General features: G+C 35.6%; 1 protein-coding gene, 3 non-coding genes and 1 pseudogene across 4 annotated transcripts; 1 reads left to right on the forward strand and 4 right to left on the reverse strand.

The window, feature by feature from the left end:
• The first annotated feature begins 1051 nt into the window (after positions 1-1051).
• LOC123921851 (GTP-binding protein At3g49725, chloroplastic) lies at positions 1052-5670 on the forward strand. Its single transcript, XM_045974549.1, has 13 exons — positions 1052-1383; positions 1472-1536; positions 2212-2274; positions 2516-2605; positions 2748-2860; positions 3366-3440; positions 3966-4110; positions 4196-4251; positions 4362-4412; positions 4515-4569; positions 4680-4736; positions 4812-4931; positions 5039-5670. The coding sequence occupies exons 1-13, from the start codon at positions 1086-1088 to the stop codon at positions 5519-5521; spliced, it is 1671 nt and encodes a 556-aa protein (XP_045830505.1). The 5' UTR covers positions 1052-1085; the 3' UTR covers positions 5522-5670.
• A 162-nt stretch (positions 5671-5832) lies between these two features.
• Positions 5833-5904, reverse strand: TRNAE-UUC. The gene has a single exon. It is a non-coding gene; the product is annotated as a tRNA-Glu (tRNA).
• Positions 5905-7433: 1529 nt separating this feature from the next.
• On the reverse strand, positions 7434-7505 carry TRNAE-UUC. Its single transcript has one exon. It is a non-coding gene; the product is annotated as a tRNA-Glu (tRNA).
• A 689-nt stretch (positions 7506-8194) lies between these two features.
• LOC123882569 lies at positions 8195-8361 on the reverse strand. Its single transcript, XR_006799893.1, has one exon. It is a non-coding gene; the product is annotated as a U1 spliceosomal RNA (small nuclear RNA).
• Positions 8362-9663: 1302 nt separating this feature from the next.
• On the reverse strand, positions 9664-18761 carry LOC123920048 (annotated as a pseudogene).
• Between the last annotated feature and the right edge of the window lie 1636 nt (positions 18762-20397).

Genomic DNA, 20397 nt, shown 5'->3' on the forward strand with positions numbered 1-20397 from the left:
ATAACATGTACTTAATTTGAATATTAACTAAATTTGAGTGCTCAATTTTCTCAAAGGTCTGGTTTTTGAAGTTGCAAAATGGTTGGAAGTGGAGGTTGCATTATTGGAAAAGTGGAAGAGTGTTGGAGAGAAATTTAGTTTTGTTTGCGGGGCAATTTAGACGATTAGTAATCAATTAGTTCAATCAATTGGACTATTCATTTCATCCTCTATAAAATTTTAATTTAAAATATTAACCGTTCGATCTCAAATCAAATGTTCAAACTCATCATACCATCAAATATGAATTCATTATACTCCCCTTTCATACTTGTTGTTCTTTAATTTATACATACTATATTTTGTGTTACGGTGTTAATCACAAGTTTTACTATGACAAGATTAATCTTATGAAAACTAAGAAATTTGACTTAAGTGATTAATAAATTTCACCAATCAACCAACAAATTGTTCAGAAGAATCTGAATTCAATTTTTGAATGGATCAAATCTTGGTCAAATTTCAGTTATCTCGCGTTCAACCTCTGAATTACTACTCTACTTTCCAAAAATAAAACTTGACACTTGACACTCCCCTCCGTATGAAATTATAAGCTTCGAGGAAAAAAATGTACTAAAGCTTTTCATGCTATTTTTTCAATTATATCTTTAATTATTTATTACTCTATCTTCTTTCAATTTTTCAATTTATTCTTTCTCATGCCATTAATAAAGAATAATTTTATAAAGTAACTCATAATATTTTCTTTCAAGCAACATTAGTTACATTTTTTTAATGGTCAAAACAACCTATAACTAATCGTTAGTTAATTCAGCTGTAATTGATGCCGAACTTCGCAGGGAGAATCACGATTCAATCCCCGTAACTGTGATCGGAAGATGACTGAAACCACTTAATGTCAGAACCGACTTTCGAATCAGATTAAATTGGTGGTGAAAAACAAAATGTCAAAATGACTTATAGGTATTTAGGTATGGATTAAGTATTATGAAAGGGTACCTCCGTAATTTCATCCGGAGTGCGGCGTGGATCATATAAAAGCAGAAGCCGAAGAAATTCAGAAGCACAGAAGAGAGAAACAAACAATGTTGAGAAACTTGTTGTCTGCAACAAAACTCGAATCTTCTTCAAAATGGCGTTTTCAACCTTCTCCTTCTCTTTACTCCACCGCCACCTCCGATCCCGGACCAAAGCTTCTGGTGGTCCAACCCCGTCTCCGTTCCGAAAAGCTCTTACAAGCTAAACTCAACGAAGCATTGTGTCTTGCGAATTCTCTTGAAGATCAACGTGATGGTTATTTTCACACTGATTTCTTTGATAAACCTTTACCTCCTCATGTTCTTGTTCAGAATCCTTCCCTTAAAGGCCATAAACCTCGTGCAGGTTCTTGTTCTAACTCAAATTCTCTATTTTTCTAAACCCCATTTTTGAAATTTTCTATATTTGATGTTTTTTTTTCCTGTTTTTTTAGATACTTATTTTGGACCTGGAACTGTTGATACTATTAAGTGTCATCTAAATGCTGAAGAATCAAAGGTAAGAACAACAGGAAAAAAATGATTTTGTTGCTTTTTCATATGATTGGTTGTTTAGAGTATTTGTGAGACTGTTTGGAAGTAGTTATAAAAATGACTTATGCGATGTTGATTAGTTGTTTGTAGCTTATTTTAACAAGTCTTTGTTAAGAGTCCCACATAAGTTGAGAGATAGTCTGAATATATGTTTATAAGTGGGGGCAATCCTCACTTTACAAGTCAGTTTTGTAGGGTTGAGTTAAGTCCAACTTTCAACTCTAAGAGTCTTCCATGACAGCTTATGAAAACAGATTATGACTTACATTATGACATATGTGTTAGAATATTAGATATTCTCGAGTATGTTTTTAAATTTTTGTTTGACAAACTCTTGATGCTTCCCGTTAATGCATTGTGAGTTTTAGGGGAGGTGTTAGATAGTAATATATTGGAATTAAAATAGGCCTTTATATTTCTAAGTTAGTAGTCTAGTCCTTTAAAAGTTTTCTATATATTCTCTTGTAACCGTTATTTTGACATGTTATGTTATTCACCATTGATGAAACCCTAGTATCTTTTCCTTTCGCTTGTTTTGGCTATCCTATGGTTAACAATATGAAAACAATTTTTAGCATGTTTGTCCAAACATGACCTAATTTAGATTTTGATTTTTTTTTTGTGTGTGTGTGTGAGACAGGGTGAAGTGGATGCTGTTTTTGTTAATGCCATACTGTCTGGTATTCAGCTACGAAACATGGAGGTACGTTATGCTCGTATCATTTTTATTGTTATTAACATTAACAAACAAACATTTTGGTCCTTGAACATTTTGTTACTAATAAAAGACACACTTGGGGAATTTTTTGTAATTTCGATACATCTGACTGCAGTGATGTCATTGCTTCACACACATTTTACAGACCAAAATGACTGTTTCCTCGATTTTTTATTTAGGAATGAAAAATTGTGTAATTTTGACAACAATGTCTTGTTATTCTTAGAGGGCTTGGAAGAAACCAGTGGTCGACCGTATTGGTCTTATAATTGAGATTTTCAATGCCCATGCATTCACCAAGGAAGCTAAACTGCAGGTGTGTTTTGTGGTTTCGTTCAGCTATTTGATAGTTAACAGTATTGTATCTTGAATTGAATTGAATAGTTAACAGTATTGTATCTTGAATTGAATCTTGTGTTGCTATGTAACTAAGAGTGATATGACATCTGAGTGTGTAGGCTGAACTAGCAGCTCTGTCGTACAAGAAGTCAAGACTTGTTCGTGTTTTAGGCCCTGATGGTCGCTATACATTTGGTGCTTCTGGAGAAGCCGAAGTTGTCAGTGCCCGAGGGTTAGATTTTTTTTTCTCTTTCCACTCTTTTTCTGCTGTTTGGTTCTATTTCTGAATTGGAAGAAATTATTATTGTTTTGTTTTTTCTAATGGTTAGCGGTGCAACTTGTTGCCCGTTTACCATCCATTCAAGTGTAATTATCTTACTTATATAGAAAGATGATAAATATTTTCTAATGTTAATTGTTGAATGGGTTAAATTGCAACTATGCAATTTGAACTCTGATGGTAAAATCTATTAATTTTTTGCTTGGACATATTGTTTGGATTACCAAACATACTTGTTTAGTTTTCAGTTCACATTGTTATTATGACATACAAATGTGGTTGAAAATTGAATATAATTAAATCACTTTTCTTCACCCGCTCTTTCTCTTTATGCACATATTTTCTGGAAGAATGTGTAATTCTTTGAATCTATGCATGCTCGCCTAATCTATAGTACTGTAATTAGTAAATTGTGATTAGAATAGCAGTGTCTTACCTTAATACTTGTCAATATCAGGAGAGGAAGTGGAGGTGGAGGCCAAGGTTTTATGAGTGGTGCTGGAGAAACTGAACTTCAGCTTCAACGAAGAAGGTATAACTGTCATACAAAATTTTTCAAGATATTACATTTATCCTCAAGCAATTTATTCCTTCTTTTTCTTGGCATATCTTATGGTTTCCTCATAAATTTGTGTTATTTTCAAAGCTGGTTTTTTAGTTTCTCCCTGTATCAAATCATTGCAAATATTTGCTGTAATCGTTTTTGTGGCAACCCTAGTATTTGGAAGGCGGGAATGTTAAGTAAAATTGTATGTTTTAGTCTTAGAAACCTAAATTTACTCTGAATTAAGGTTTGATCCTACGAAACACTGGTCCTGACTGATTTTCATTAGATGCAATTAACAGAAGCATGTATTGTTACACATTTTGTGGTGTTTCAGACTTCCATGAATGCAGCCTTGTTTGAGATTAACCTGTTCTTGGCATTTAAAATGTAGTTTTGCTGAATATTTTGTCCTGTCTATGATGTATGAACCGTCTGTTAATGTGCAATTACTGTATTTTTTATGACCACCTTGGATTAACTTGGTCACTGAATTGTGAAACTCTCTTATAGAGTCTTAGAAAGGAGAAATTATCTACTAACACAAATCGCTGAGGTTCGCCGTACCCGTGCCGTGCAACGTGCTGGACGGAAGAGGCATGGGGGTCCATCTGAACAACGCTTAGCCACCGTTGCTGTTGTTGGGTATACAAATGCTGTAAGTCATCTCAGTATATATGTGTTTGCTATTTATTGTAATTAGACAGCATCACTGATGTATGCATTTCTTTCGTTTTTATTAGGGAAAATCTACATTAGTTAGCAATCTAACAGACAGCGATCTGTATAGCGATTGTCGGTAAAACCACCTTAACTTGTATTGTCTGCATTTACATTGTCAAATACTAATATATTTACTATATAATTATAATAATGTCAACTTTTTGCGGTGTTACATGTATTTTGCAGACTCTTTGCTACGGTTGATCCTAGATTAAGGAGTGCCGTTCTTCCTTCTGGGTAATGTGACCAGCAACTCAAAATTCTAATATCTTTTTCGTACATTGGTTGATAACATTCGGTATACATATCTAAACTTCAATGTTCTAATTTTATTTATAGGAGGAAAGTGCTTTTTAGTGACACGGTAGGATTTATATCCGAGCTGCCTGTACAGGTAATGACAAAGTCATGAGCAAATTGCCATGTCAGCATCTTTGTTTGTTGACTGTCTTTTATTCTTCAAAAATGACATGATTATCCTTTTTCTCTTTTTATTTTTTGAAGTTGGTGGAAGCATTTCATGCAACTTTAGAAGAAGTGGTCGAAGCAGACCTGCTTGTGGTATGATTTTGCGTCTCCTCTCATTCTAATTCTTACACCAATTTAAAAATTCATTAATCCCTATCTTTTTTAAAGCATGTGGTTGATTCTACTGCTCCCAATCTTGAAGAGCATCGTACAACGGTGTTACAAGTTCTTCAACAAATAGGCGTGTCACAAGAGAAGCTTCAGAATATGATTGAAGTTTGGAATAAGGTAAAGCAATTCATCATCTCCCCTTACCAAAATGCAAAAAAAAAAAAATAAATAAAAAAAATAAAAAAAATTGACTGGTTATATCCCTCAATCTCTGAAATGTTCAGATTGATTATGAAGAAGAGTGCACGGATGCTGATGAATATCTGGATGAAGATGAAGAGGCTAACGAGGAGGATGTAAATACCGATACATTAACGGAAACCGAAAATTCCTCTGAGCAGTCACTGTGCGACTCTGAGGTCATGGAAGAAAAAGAAGACTATTCTGATGATTGGTTGTACGAGGAAGATACTATGGCTACCGAAGGCGATTTTTGTTTGCCTTCACCTGTGGCTGACCAACAGAACGAGTCCTCTAATATAGACAATGGTGTGGAAAATGTCAGCGCGATGCTACCGTCTGGTCCACATGTGAAAACGTCTGCCATCACAGGAGTTGGCTTGCAAGAGTTGATGGAGCTAATAGATCAGAAACTAAGTATTCAGGATAAGGAATTGAAGGGTGCACAAGTGGTTGAAAGAAATTTATTTGATAGAAAATGGAGGCCCTCACATTCACAAGATTCTAGCATTGCAGTAGAAAATTAGCTTGTTTTGTTTTGTGTGCTTTGCTAGTTACTTTTCTGCTACATGTTTATCTTCTTAATCTTAATAGTTTTGCTATCATAAAAGAATTAGTGGAGACATTTAAAATAATTTTATTCTATCATTTAATAGCAACCGTTTATTTCGCCAAATTACTCCACTACAATTATATTATATGACATGGCAAAATGCTTCATTTCTATTGGATGTCAATGTAAAATTAGAGCATATTCATTATGATTGGCATATATTTTTACTATTTAATGGGTGACTTGTCTGAACAATAAAAATACAAACTTGTAATGGCAAAAAAGTTCCATTGCCGGGAATCGAACCCGGGTCTCCTGGGTGAAAGCCAGATATCCTAACCGCTGGACGACAATGGAATTGTTGTTGAAGTCTATGCTACATACCACAAGTACTACAATTAAATCTATGATCAACCATGTTCACTTGTCGCTTAGTAAACTTAACTTCAAAGCTAGAATTCATAGACATAACATGTTTAATCTTACAAATTATAGAACTAAATTCGGAGGCATTCAATTGAACACGATGAATTGCATCCACTACGCTTTTTGAATCAGTTTCAAAGATAACATTGGTGAAACCTTTTTGTTCCAACTCCTTCATAGCCATAAGCATGACATTTGATTCACCTTCAATAATTGAGCATCTCCCTTAAATCCAATGAGTCCCGGCCATCACGGATTGTCCCATATAATCTCCCACGCACCATTCCGCACTCTTATTGCCTTGTTCCACATGAAAACCAGCGTCAACATTACATTTGAGCCACCCAAAATCTGGTTTACACCATTGTGTTACATGCTGTTGTTCGGACTGAATGTTGCTGGTGCGGAACCTCTGTGTATAGCAGCCCATTCGTTCCATAAACTGTATGCTTTAGCTTGTGAATTCTGACCCGGCTCATTCTCATTATGCCACACATAATTATTTCGATTGTTCCACAACATCCATACCAACATAGCAAGCTGTCCAGCAACGTATTTGTCCTCACAATAACAGAAATTCAGAACCTCTTACTGTACTGCGTTGCAGCGCTGCAGATATGCAGATATAATACGATCGAACCAGCTGTTCGCCATGCAAGTTTGCTGTCATGACAGTCAAAAAAACAGTGCCAATCGTCTTTGTTACACATTTCACATAGAGGACACACAAATGGGGCAGTTTACACACATTTCATTTAAGCGGATTCGTGTTGGAATACACCCTCTACATATTCTCCAAAGTAAATGTTTAACCTTGTCCCATCTTTTGAATAGCTTCAATTTTTTCCTGCCACATCTTTTAATATTGGTATGCATAAGATCACCGACGGTAACATTATACACACCTTGCACTTGCGGGCGACAACACCCACAAACCATCCTCTAAGCCAAGGTTCACTCATCACTTTGATATTGGTACTATTTCTCATCTTCCACCTACAACTTTTCATTAGTAAATGACGAGATTTCCAAATACGACGCTAAACATAACTCGGATTACTACCAAGTGTGCAACAAAAAGAGAAGAATTAGGAAAATAATTTTTTTTTCTAATACATATTTCCAAATACTTTTTTTTATGCGTAAAAAAAATCTTTTTTTTTGTTCCAATACATATTTCTCTTTTAACTAACCTATTAAGAAGGACCATCTTCCAATTAATTAACCAGTAATATTTTTTTGCAAAGGGTATTTTTATTTATTTTATTACGAATTTGTCTAGTATATTATACACAAGTTCAAATTTTATGAAGATGTTAAAAATACACATCACTAATAAAATACATGTCTCTCTATTAAAAAAAGGTGAAAGGAAAAACTTTGGAAAAGAAAACTCACTGACCCACAATTTTTTTCAACAATGTTGTAGTAAACAAATATAGAAAAAATTGGTAAAAATGTTCCATTGCCGGGAATCGAACCCGGGTCTCCTGGGTGAAAGCCAGATATCCTAACCGCTGGACGACAATGGATTGTTGATACTACTCTTCATTTGTTTATATATAACTACATCAAATCGAAAAGGAGCATTATCTAATGAAAAGTGTCAAGAAATAAGATCATTATCTTTTTTTTTTTCAACACTACCTCTCTTATCACCACTTTCTGTCTCATTTTCAAAGTGACAATGATCTGCGTTTTCATACCCACACCCACCAATTCATGTGCCTCTTTTGGTTTTACAATCAAATAGAGAAATGCTTTGGCCCCGAAAGTGTAAAAGTCGTCTTTGAATGACACATAGAGAAGACGCGATAGCTAAACATAATCGTGTGTGTGCGTGCGGCTATAAAATAATTTAAGCACTTGATTAGATCTAAGGGTTGAGATTTAACCCTCTCACCTTCTTATTTTAAAACTCCTCTCATTTGAAACAAAAGGTAGACGGACAACAAGTTGTGCCGCTAACCCTAAATCGATCATAACATTCAACCTAAATTTTTTTCTTTTATAAAATATGACAAAAAAATTATATCACCCAAAAATCAAACTCAATTTCTTGCAGATAATACATTCTTCCTTTGATAAAAACTCATCCAACCTAATAATTTAAAAATACTAATTTAACTGTTTAATTATTAATAACAATAAGCCAAAAAAATACTAGTAATTAATTAATTCCATAAAAGAGGAAAAAAGTAAAAGAATTGAACTGAAATGAGAGGGGTCCGCGCGAACGCAAGACACCCTCACTGCCACAAATTACGACGTAGGTACTACCAACATGGGTAGACCTTAGACCAAATCCCTTCCTTTATGTGCAATGGAAGTCATCAGTCTAAGTCATGGGCCTTCTTGATCACCCAAAGACTCCGTCCAGGTATGTACCTATTCCATTCACACTCACTTCTTATTTATAACCACTCAATCTCATTCCTTCGCTCATTCTTTCCAATGTGGGACATAATTATTTTATACTCGTTCCTGTTTTGTATTCTTTTCCTTCTTCCTCTTTATGGTAGGTACAGTAACCCCACTTCTTTGCAGGGAATATGAATATTTAAGGTTCTCTAGTTACGTCTACTAGAGAGGAAACCATGTGTACTCTTTCAACTTCAAATCACATGTTGTAGAGTACTTATCAACAATGCTTGAAATGGAACACTGCAAAAAGTAGGACTGGTCAGGCATGACATTGTTGGCCTAATTTAGTCATTCTATATTTTGAGTTTTTGACCTCACAATTCATCTAAATAAGTATCAATAAAATTTTAAATTTAAATGAAGATAAAAATTGTTGTTCTCCCAGTTGTTATACCCTAATTGTCAGTTGTAAGGATGTTTTATTCGAGTGTCTGAGTTCGATACCAAATTTTATGTAACAAAGAAATTAATAAATCTCATTTAGTTATTTATTTACAATGCTAATAATAAAAAAGCAAAAGAAAACAGGAAAGAAAAATATTCCTTAAAGAACAACGTTCCTAAAGAATTTGCAAAGAGCATTTCTAAAAGACCAAATGGAGGTACATCGAGGATCGAAAGATCAGGATCCGTAGAAGCACCAAGCTTAACTAATAAATCCGCGCATATATTTCCCTCACGGAGGATGTCTTGAAGAAGGATGTCTTTAATATCTTAAATCAAAGGGGGAATAGTGGTTAAATATGGTAGTTGCCTCACTGAGGATGATAACACAATGGAGGAGTCTGTGTAGCAGATGACATCATAGAAGTTTAAATGCTTAGCCAAAAGAGAGGCCATGGTGAATAGCTTGGAGTTCAACATAAAAGATGTCGGTGTGATCCACAGTATAACCAAAGAAGAGAACCCCATGATCCAAGCACCAGCAGAGTTGCGAAGGAGACCACCAAAATCAGCTCTAGTTGGTGAACCGGGACAGTTATCGTCGACATCAATAATGGTGCAATCATGGCTAGATTGAAGGGTTGAGGCCATTTTCAAGTTGCCAATGATCAGAGGGGCAGTGTGTCATTGGAGAAACACATGGTGTAGACCCAATAGTTTGAAACAACTTGTTTTTTAAAAGATTGAAAATGATTACTATTTTTAAATAATCGTTTAAATTCCCTCAACTCACGTGTTTAATATTATTAAGTTACACCTTTCATTAGATATCATCCTACAAGATTTTGCAATTTGCAAGAACAAGAAAGTTTGAAACAACAATTTTGCCAGGACTATTCTATATCAACTAATTAATACTCAGTGCCATGGCTAGAGAATTTATGATCTCTAGTTGAACACAAATTTGTAAATGCATTCACTTATGAAATTTACACTGCAGCTCCTTTCAACCAGAGCTTGCAACCTACTAAGAATTTACATTTCTCACCCTCAGCCCCCGCACAACGTGTATATATAGGGGAAAAATGGAAAATGAAATCAAAATGAAAAAGAAAAAGAGGAATTACAATATCACAATCAATCCCTATTCTCTCCTACTATGCCAATCCACAACTTCCTTCAAGGCTTTATATTAGATGGAAGTCGAATGTAATGATCGGTACAATCTTGCTCTAATTCCAACCGAAATGTGGAAAAACATATCATCTACAGTTGTCATGTCAATGACCCAGGTCCTCACTCCCAACACCAATACTGGACTTGTCAATCATGCGTACATTGTATTGTTCATATACTCTTGTGCGATTCTCGGCCCACCAATTTTCTGCTTGTTTCTCACTGAACCGCTTCCGACTGCAATCACCAAAGTTAAAACGTGGATTACATAATTGCTAATCATGAAATACTGCATAGTCATCTGATTTGTCCCACCAGATACCAAATTGCAGAATAAAGCATCAACATTTTCAAGATATATTAAATATGCATATGACCAAGACATAAACAACAAAAAACATTATTGTTAACAGATAAATCATGTCTGCTCCAAAAATGGCAACATGAATAATTTTTGTTGAATCCTTAACATGAATATCATATTCTACCATTTTTCCTTTTCGTTAAAAGTATACAGTACTTGTCAAAAAAAAAAAAAATATACAGTACCAAATTTTCCAGATGAAGTTCAGCAACTTGACAAAAAAAATAAATCTGCAGAGCATTCCATACCTGAAGCGAACTCTCTTAAGATCTATTACACCTCCTGGTAGGGAGGTTAGCGTAATATATACACCAGGTTCATCTTGCTCAACCCATTCAGTCTCACTACGGGATTCACTATCCTTTGTTCTGCTTCCATTTTTATTAGATGTATCTGATTGGCTCTGTTTACTCTGACCTGTACTGCGATTACTGGCAGTGCTTGATCCATTTGAAAGTAACAGGTTATTTGATCCAGTTAAATCGGCTTCCGGGCTTGCTGCTTGAATATTTAATCGATCAACAGAAGGAAAGCTAAGTTCATTGGAACCAACAGAGGCAAGAGAAGGTGATTTGACACTCTTAGCTGCTCCAACAGGTAGCCTCTCGGCCATGTCCTTCAACTATTCAGCACCAGACCCAAAAATGTTGGATCAGTAAGCCACAAATACAGCCATCACAAAACTAGAAAAGACTAAAAGACATAAGTTTGAAAATTAAAAGTTTCAATATTTTGGCTTAAAACTGATATCGGACATCGTCTCATATTAGTGCTTTTGCAAAAATAAGTTTTTCTTGAGATTACAGCTGATTTTAAAAAAGAAACAGACAAGGTTCCCCATTCCCACCCATTATACATAAAAGTTATTTTGCTCTCTTTTCTTTGTTTACTTCATAGCGTGCAAGAGATTTCGGCTACAATAGTCGTCTAAAATATTTTGGCTTAAAACTGATATCAGACATCGTCTCATATTAGTGCTTTTGCAAAAATAAGTTTTTCTTGAGATTACAGCTGATTTTAAAAAAGAAACAGACAAGGTTCCCCATTCCCACCCATTTTACATAAAAGTTATTTTGCTCTCTTTTCTTTGTTTACTTCATACACGTGTCAGAGATTTTGGCTACAATAGTTATCTAATTGTTAGACTGGTTTACGGGATTAAAGTTTCTACCTGGGCAGTAAGTGACTTGATCACTTCCTTTGCTGCTTTACATTTGGCAGTTTCTTCCCCAGCAATTGCTATTGCATCTTTTAGCTGTTTAGAAGTTCTTTCCAACTCGATTTCTTGAAGTTGGGTTTTCCGAGTCAGGCTTTCCACCTAAAAAGGGGGAATCAATTATCAGGCTCACTAAAAATAGACAACAAAGTGAGTTTAACATCCTTGTTGCTGGTTCAGAAAAGTAAAGGGGAAATAAATCATTTCCAGTCTATAAAGTAAATTATAGATATTAGTCATCCTCGGTATCAAACAGTCAGCCATTTTATGGTAAGAATAAAAATGAATTATTGACAGGTGATGGGAAGAAACTCTCTTAAGTTGATTAATTGAACCAACTAAAAACATGAAGGCAAAGAAAAAAGGGAGTCATTATAAGTCCATTTTTGTAAAATTCCATTTTAACATTCATGAAAAAGGGGATACTGTCACTGAATGCATAAAACAAGATACCTGTGATCTTAATTTAATAACCTCTTGACTGAGGCTATCATTAGTCTTCTTAGCATCATCCACAACTATCTTTGGGGTTGTAAGACCTCCCAGTGTTGGGGTTGGAGTAGTTGAACGAGGTGGGCTAGGCCGTCTAGATATTGGGGATGTTGCCCGGGAAACAATTCTAGATCCAGGAACAGAAGCTGAGAAAAATTTCTTTGACGATCCAAAAACAGGATTAAAAGATTTCGAAATATTCGCTCCCCATTGCGAACCCCCATTTGGAACAGGAGAGACACGGCTACTGTTGAACTCCAATTTCTTGTTTTTCTTTGAAGATTTGCTTTCACTTGTTTAAAGGATTCCATCGAAGAAAATCTGGCCAGTTGATTACGAGATCTGGTATCCAATTTTTCATCCTTGTCAATCAACTCAAGAGACCCCTGATTAATACTTCCTCTTCTGGTAATGGAAGACTGAGATGAAGAATCAGTTTCTAAAGCTTTCCTAAGTTTATTAAAACAAGCATCACATACACGATAAGGTTTGTTGGGATTTGGAGCCATTGAGGCCTTAAGAGACTTCTTACTGCTACATGAATGGCAAAAAACAAGTCCACAATTGTAACAATTGTGGCGTTTCCTTTTGAAATTAAATGGCAGACGACAGCCTGAACACATAGACTGGTCAACACCAGATACCCACTTATGCAGACAGATAGCTGCAGTGAAATTAGTTCCACAAGCAATACTTTTTACATGTTTGTCTTTCAGAGCATCTACTAGTGTTGGATTATTTCTATCATCTGTATCCCCGTGGCCTAAACGTCCATTTGCACCTTTCCCCCAGGTGTAAACTTCATTCCTTAAAGTTAGAACTGCAACATGATATGCACCACAGGCTATCTCCTCCACAAAACTCTTTGACAGTTTCCCTTCCACGCGGGTTGGTAGCTTCCCATCAGCTTGGGGATTTCCTAACTGGCCATAGACAGGACTTCCCATCGCATAGACATGGCCTGATGTGGTCAGTGCAACAGTGAGACCGTGTCCACAAGCAACTTGACAAAAGTTATGTTCAACAAGGGCAACACAGGTTGGAACAAGTTTTGCTTCCTTATCACCATGCCCAAGTCGACCTTTGTCTCCATCACCCCAAGTAAACAGCTTCCCTGAAGAGCAGTTGCTGGAACTTGAATTTCCAACCATGACTTCCACAACTGCAGCAGTATGCCAAACACCACAAGAAGCCCGCATAGTACGAAGACCTTTGAGGGACTCGACTTCCCTTGGTAATGAAACACTTTTTCGGTCTCCATGACCCAAAGCACCAAATGTGCCATCACCGAAAGTGAATAATTGCCCAGCAGATGTTACAACGGCAGTATGCCATGGTCCACATGAAATATATGAAACATGTATGCCTTCCAAGGGGCCATTGACTCTTTTTGGTACCCAGTGGCTCACTTGATTTCCATGCCCCAGAAGACCATAATTGTATGCACCATTACCCCATGTATAAAGATCACCTGAAAGTGTCACAGCACATGTATGATACTCCCCACAAGCTACAAGTTCAATATTTGTATTACTTAGAGCGTCTATAAGCTTTGGATGGAGAACATCAGACTCTACACCATGCCCGAGCCTGCCTCCTGATTCCTCTCCCCAGGAGAAAATTTCACCTTGTTTGGTCACTAATGCCGCATGTCGCCCACCACAAGCAATATTCTGCACATCGAGAACTACCGCAGATTCTAAGGCTTTGGGAAATAGAGAATCAATTTTTACACCCAAACCACTCCCAACTCTATGATTACCACCACCAACAACACCATCACCTGTGCCTTCCCCCCAAAGGAAAACATCCCCTAAAGCATCACCATCATCATGACCAGATCCTTGGCTGGATGAGCTGACAGCACTTGATAGACTAACTCTAAAAGCATCCATACCCATTGTCTTCATGTGACCATGCATACTATCTGATCCTCCGGATGATATAGAGTGAACAGAAGCACTGGCAGAATCCAGAGGGAAGAAACTTTTTTGAGGAACGGCATACAAGACCACATCCAATGCTTTATCCAAGCCATTTTTAGGGGGGCTCTCATATGGACTATGAAGGCGAAGGTGATCCCCATTATCCTGAATAGTACAAACAAAAATCCTCTTAACAAACATCTTCGATAGTAATGGAGGTATACAGGAAGAAAATATAAGGGACGCAGATAATATGTTAATACCTTTTGCAAGCTCTCATTACTACCAAATGGAGAATGTAAAGGGGAACTTCTTCTTGTGTATGTTCGAGGACTATTAACTTCAGATGGAATACCATCACTTCTTGACTCTGTTCTCCACTTCCGGTGATGGCTACGTGAAATTAATGCTTTCAAACCGCTGAACCAAACCTCAGCTTCATCTTTATCCTTACATATCTAGTAAAGAAGAACCAGATCACAGTATTGTGTTAAGCTTTTATAGACAAAATACATTGGAACTATTCACGGTATCAATTAGTAGGCCAACTGCAGCCAAAAACCAAAGGGAGGAGAAACAAAGAAATGCGTACCAAGTCCAGTGACCTGTCATTGTAGATAAGAGAAAATGACTGGTATTCCTTCTCAGGTCGCGGATATCTTTGAAAGATAGGCTGAAAAAAAACAAGAGCCTTGTATTATCAATCAAGACAGAGAACCTTGCCGCTCGAAAACGTGTTAATAAGGAACTATGAAAATATTTATATTTATTAAACACATCCATGCACATGAATAGTGTCTTTTTACATTAAATTTTCAGAACAGGACACTGGATTAATACAAAGCACCAGCAAATTCCTAAAGCAAAAGACAAGCCAATAGCTTCCATAAACAAGTATATCGGAAAATATTCACAAACTAGTACACTACTATCTTATATCTGAAAATATATCACATTAATATCAAGTAGAACACTACTATCTTATATCCGAAAAGATATCACACTAATATCAAGTAGAACACTACTATCTTATATCAACTAATTGTCTCGGCAAGACATGGAACTGTTGGCTAAATCTGGAGAAGCAAACAATCATGATTTCTAACAATGTAAAAACCTACCGTGCGTTGTCCAGATATAATTCTAGAGACATGACTCAGTTTAAGGTGCTTCTCTTCTTTCCCTGAGAACCATACCAAAACAGATTCATCCTGAAAAGAAATAGTAAAATCAAATACCTTAAATTTTTAGCAACTGGAAAATAAATTTGTACCCAAAAAAAATATAATAATAATTAATGAACAACTTACAAAATAAACCACGAGCACCTTTATGGCAATAACAATAACAAAATAATCATGCGGATTTCAAACCATAAAATGGCATGAAGATGATTCTATTAATGGCATGGATAATCACCAAATACAGTAGAGTTAGACATATGGTGTGAGGGACAATAAATAACATCTTGCTGTCCTTCAAATTTACATTTTAGTTATGTGGATTAGAGTGCTAGCTTCGACAAGATTTGGCAAATATAATTGGAAGGAAACCTTTCCATGTTTTAATATTGATCAAAAGGGTGCCTTAAGGAGATCAAATCAGACATATAAGGAGGAAAACTGAAAAATTATAGCCAATCATCCACTGATAGTAGTTAGCTATGAATCACAAACTTCAGCATGGACACGTCGCCACCGCTAATGTCAAAAACATAGGACACCGATATATATATTTATTATAATAACTATAAACTGTAATATAATCATAACTAAATTATATATTTAAACAAGATATATTTGTCTTTCATCTAACGCCATCGGTCTACAACCAAAAAGCACCCGGCATCTGACACATGTCAGACACCATGACACGTCCAGCACAACTGGTGTCCGTGCTTCAGAGATAGTTAGGCACACTGAGATCGGCATCTGACACATGTCAGACACCGTGACACGGCCAGCACAACTGGTGTTCGTGCTTCAGAGATAGTTAGGCTTAGGCACACCGAGATTTTATTAGATGTTCATATTGTTTTTTCTAGCAATTAGCAAATACTTTCCGAAACCTAATCTAGAGTTAACTAATTGCTGTTAAGCTATTAGATAGCTCGAGAGATAGATCTCCCTGTAATATTTTCTTGATAGAGCATGTAGGTTTTTAACATCCTCCTACTTTTGTCACTAATTATAAGCCCCATTTCATATTTCTACATACATTTATCATTTTTCCAAATATACCCCATAAATAATAGTACAATTTTATCTCGGGAGATGCATTTATATATATAAGTGTAAAAAGCAAAAAGGGCTTATGAAAAGGGGCAGAGGTGGTATTTTTCTCTTATAAATCCGTTGGATCAATACTTTGCATTTTCACTCCTCTATACCACAAAATATTCACACTGTTTGCGTTTCAGCTTTGAGGACCCCTGCTATCTCTCTCCCTACTGCTTTTTGAAGAAATATTTTCACCATTATTTATAGAATAAATAAAATAAATGCAAATAAAATGTAGAAAGTCCAAGACTCTAAGCTTGGTTTTCAAAATATACATAGGGACCAAAATACATATACAAATCTTGAAGAAAACGAAAAATGAGTGAGACACTTTAACAAGGATTCATTTTAATCTACCAAAAAGGAGTGCGAAACTCACATTGGAAAGGCGAAAGGGACAAAACTTGGGCTTTCCCCTTCTTCCATATTTGAGCAAGCAAGCCCCTTTTTTCAAAGCAGTAATGGCCTGTCATTAAAATCAACAAAGGACTTTAGTAAGCATAAGAATTCTTATAACAGAGAGGAAACAATGAATAAGCATGGCACACAGATACCATTTGACTGATATGCGCCAAGAATTTCCTATATCTAACACTCTTGTCTACTACCAGTCTACTAGTAATTAGTAAATATTATAGTTACAGTACACTACATGCACCCTGTATTTCTGTAACAGAACATGGTATTCAAAACTTGAATAAATCATCAAGATAAAGATAACCAAATACCCACTTTGCCTCACTTTAATCACTACTCTTGGAATATTAGCTTGTCTTGGATTATTTGTCATTTTAGAATATCAAATATGAGTAACCTTTTTTACAATAATATGCTTATTTAACGGCAACTCGTTCACCCTGTATTAATTAGACCTTCTACCTAACTCCTAGTTCAATAAACAGTATTTTAGTTTAAAAAAATATAATTTTACTGTGGAAAGGAGTAATTAATGATTTTCTTCAGATGTGTACAGCGACAAAACAAGAAGAAGACATAGAGCATAAAATAATCCACATATGATCATATTAGTGAAACATAAAATATAAAAGGGCGGCCCAGAGCACAGGTGCCCACCATGTGGGATTTAGGGAGGGTGGGTTTACCCCCTGCAAGCAAGACACTGTTTCCGGGATTTGAACCTGTGACCTCTTGGTCACTAGACAGAAAATTCACCGTTCCAACAAGGCTTGCCCTCTAGTGAAACATAAATATGAAGAAGGGGGTCGGGGGTAATATCCACATACTAAAATAGCAGCCAAATCTTTGAAAAGCACAAGAACTCCTAACACTTACCTAATGATTATACCAAATCAGCCATTACGATTAAAAAATAAATAAAAAATCCCAGTGAGAGCTAAATAATCAGAAATTTTCATTGCCATTAATAACTCCGGGAGTTCTGTCTAAATTGGCTTGAGCTGATGCTGGAGTCAAATTTTGAAAAGCACTAGAACTCCTAAACACATACCTAAAATCTATAACAAAACACTCCTCAAGTAAATTAGAATTAAAAGAAAAATTCCTTGTGACAGCTCATAATCGGAGATATTCCACTGCCATTCATAAAACCATGAGTTCTGTCTAAACTGGCTTGATCTGAATCAGCTAATGATGCGAGCATGATCGTAGCTAGCTAGCAGCCAAAGCAAATTAACGAATCAAACTTATTGCAACTAGACTTTAACTGACATTCCAGAAATTTTGCACTCCGAGCAAAACTAAGCCAATCAATCATCCATCACCTCCCCCATCATCTCAAATTTGTATGGAAAACCGAATTGCGCCCAACCGTTATCACAATAACAAAAAAATAATAAAAATAAAAATAAATCACTAACAATGTACAATACACAAAATCCACAAGCAAACTGTACTTTATCAAAAAAAACAAAAAACCAAAATCGAAAATAATTGAAAGAAAAAATAAAAATGCACAAAAAAAGATATATATATACCTGCTCAATGTCTCTTTCTACAGCACCAGTTCTGCTAAGATCCGAATTCATTCTATTCAACCAAAACAGAAACAAAAAGCACTAATCAGAAACATTTAATTTCAAAATTAAACACTAATCTAATTAATTATTCACTACATTTTCATACCCGAACCCTTCCATTCATCAATTGGCGCGTTCAAACAGCTCAAAGCCTTCACCGGAGCTCAAATCCACCATGACTAGAGCTCAAACGTGAACTCACCGGAACCATAACACTGCTCCGGAACTTCACGTAGCACTACAGTAACGACTGTAGGTTGAAACAGTCGTGGTTGTTCTTCCGGCAGCGATTAGCGGCGGCGGGAGGTGGTAGGTTGCGGAGGAATGAAGCGATCGAGAAATGGAATGGAGAGTGTACGGATTGAGGTGATTAAGAGGTCGGGAAAATCAGGGAAGTGTGGCGGGGAAGAAAATCGAGGTAAGAAAGTGCGGGAAAAACGGAATGGGAGAATCTAAGGAACTATGATCTGAAAAATCAGTTGCAGAAGAGAGAGAAAGTGAGTTTAAGATAGAGAGAGAAAGTGAAGTAGAATTATTAATATATAAAAAAACAGAAAGAAGCTAAAAATGAAAATGAAAATTAAAGGAAAAGTGAAATCTGTTGATAAGTTCACCTTATGTTTGAAAATATTTCCATTTTTGCCACCGAATCTCAACTAAATTAGTTAAGTTTTTTTAATTAAGGATTTATTTGATGATTATGATATGATTTTACAGGATAGGATAAGAATATGATAAGATATAAGTAGGATAATAATTATCTTATTATATATTTGGTGCATGCAAAATAAAAAGCATGATAACATATTTGGAAATAATTTGGTTTAAGAATATTTGAGAAAAAAATCATTTTTAAGAGGGTAAACACTTTTGTTTTGGTAAATAGGAAAAAGAAAAAAAAATGTTTATTATGAGGGAAAAAATTCAATAGTTTATTATTGTCTATTTACAAAAAACAATTGAAGAGATTTTTTGTGTGTGAACACGCTATTTTGTATGATGTAAAGCTATTGTGTTTTTATAATTGAATTTATACTCAAAATTTAAATCATCTCATCCAAAATCATATTTAGTAAAAAAAATAAAAAAAAAAACTCATCCAAACCATATATTCTCTGTAAGTATCAAAGATATTTGATTATTTAAGAGTAGGTGCTCGTTTGGATGGCTTATTTTTGAGTTTATGCAAAATAACTTATGCAAATAAATAAGTAAAATACTTTAGTGGAAATTGATTTCAATATTGTTGAACATCCTCACAATCTCGAAGCATATGCATGATGGTTTCGGGTTGAGATTGATACATAGGGTACAAATCATCGTTGAAATCTCGAAGCATCTTGGAATCTATCTAGGAATTCCAATGTTGCACCAGAGGACTTCTTGAAACTCTTACACTTTTATTCTTGATAAAATGCGTAACTAGTTGGAAAACTAACAATTTATCTTTTACGGTAAGAATTACTCTGGCTCAATCTTCTCTATCGTACATCTCAGGCTATATCATACAAACTGCAAATATTTCAGCTTCAATGTGTGATGAGGCTGAGAAAATTTGTAGAGATTTTATTTGGGATTCTACTGCTAATCAACAGAAGTGTCACATGCTATCTTGAGAGAAGATTTGTCGTCCAAAGAAGAAGGGTGGTCTCAAATTGAAAACCTTCATATGTTGAATCAAGCTTATATACATAAACTTGCTTGTCACATAGTGGCAGATCCCAACAAAGCTTCGGGTGCAGGTTACGAGAGCCAAATACAAATTTGGCTCTCTCTACATCTTCTATTATAGTTCCTAGAAAGTCCTCTAATATTTCGACCGGACTATTTCTAAGTCATGGGAACAAGTCAAGTCTCATATTTCATGCGTAATAAATGTCAGCATGAAACTCATTTTTGGAAAGATCTTTGAATCCTAAATTGTAGTGCATTGGAGGATCATTATGAGACTTTCATCCTTCCTAGAGAACTATAGTACTTTGTGTCAAATTATGTGATAAGTGAGTATTGAAACTGAGATTTAATTGCTAATTGGCTTCCTAATTCTATTTGCAGCTTGATAGTTAAGTTGAAGGCTCCAACCAATGGCAACAATAATATGCCTAATTGGGATCTTTCACTTATAGGAATATTAATTTAAAAACAGTTTACAATCTTATTAGCGGTT

The sequence above is a fragment of the Trifolium pratense genome, linkage group LG4 (genome assembly GCF_020283565.1).
Source record: "Trifolium pratense cultivar HEN17-A07 linkage group LG4, ARS_RC_1.1, whole genome shotgun sequence".
NCBI lineage: Eukaryota > Viridiplantae > Streptophyta > Magnoliopsida > Fabales > Fabaceae > Trifolium > Trifolium pratense.

What these genes read in the sequence shown, in the direction of transcription:
- LOC123921851 (XM_045974549.1), top strand. Translation starts at nt 1,086, where the DNA reads ATGTTGAGAAACTTGTTGTCTGCAACAAAACTCGAATCTTCTTCAAAA. An exon ending in GAAGTTGTCAGTGCCCGAGG is followed by an intron (nt 2,861 to 3,365) that starts GTTAGATTTTTT and finishes TGTCAATATCAG; the next exon opens with GAGAGGAAGTGGAGGTGGAG. An exon ending in TATCCGAGCTGCCTGTACAG is followed by an intron (nt 4,570 to 4,679) that starts GTAATGACAAAG and finishes TATTTTTTGAAG; the next exon opens with TTGGTGGAAGCATTTCATGC.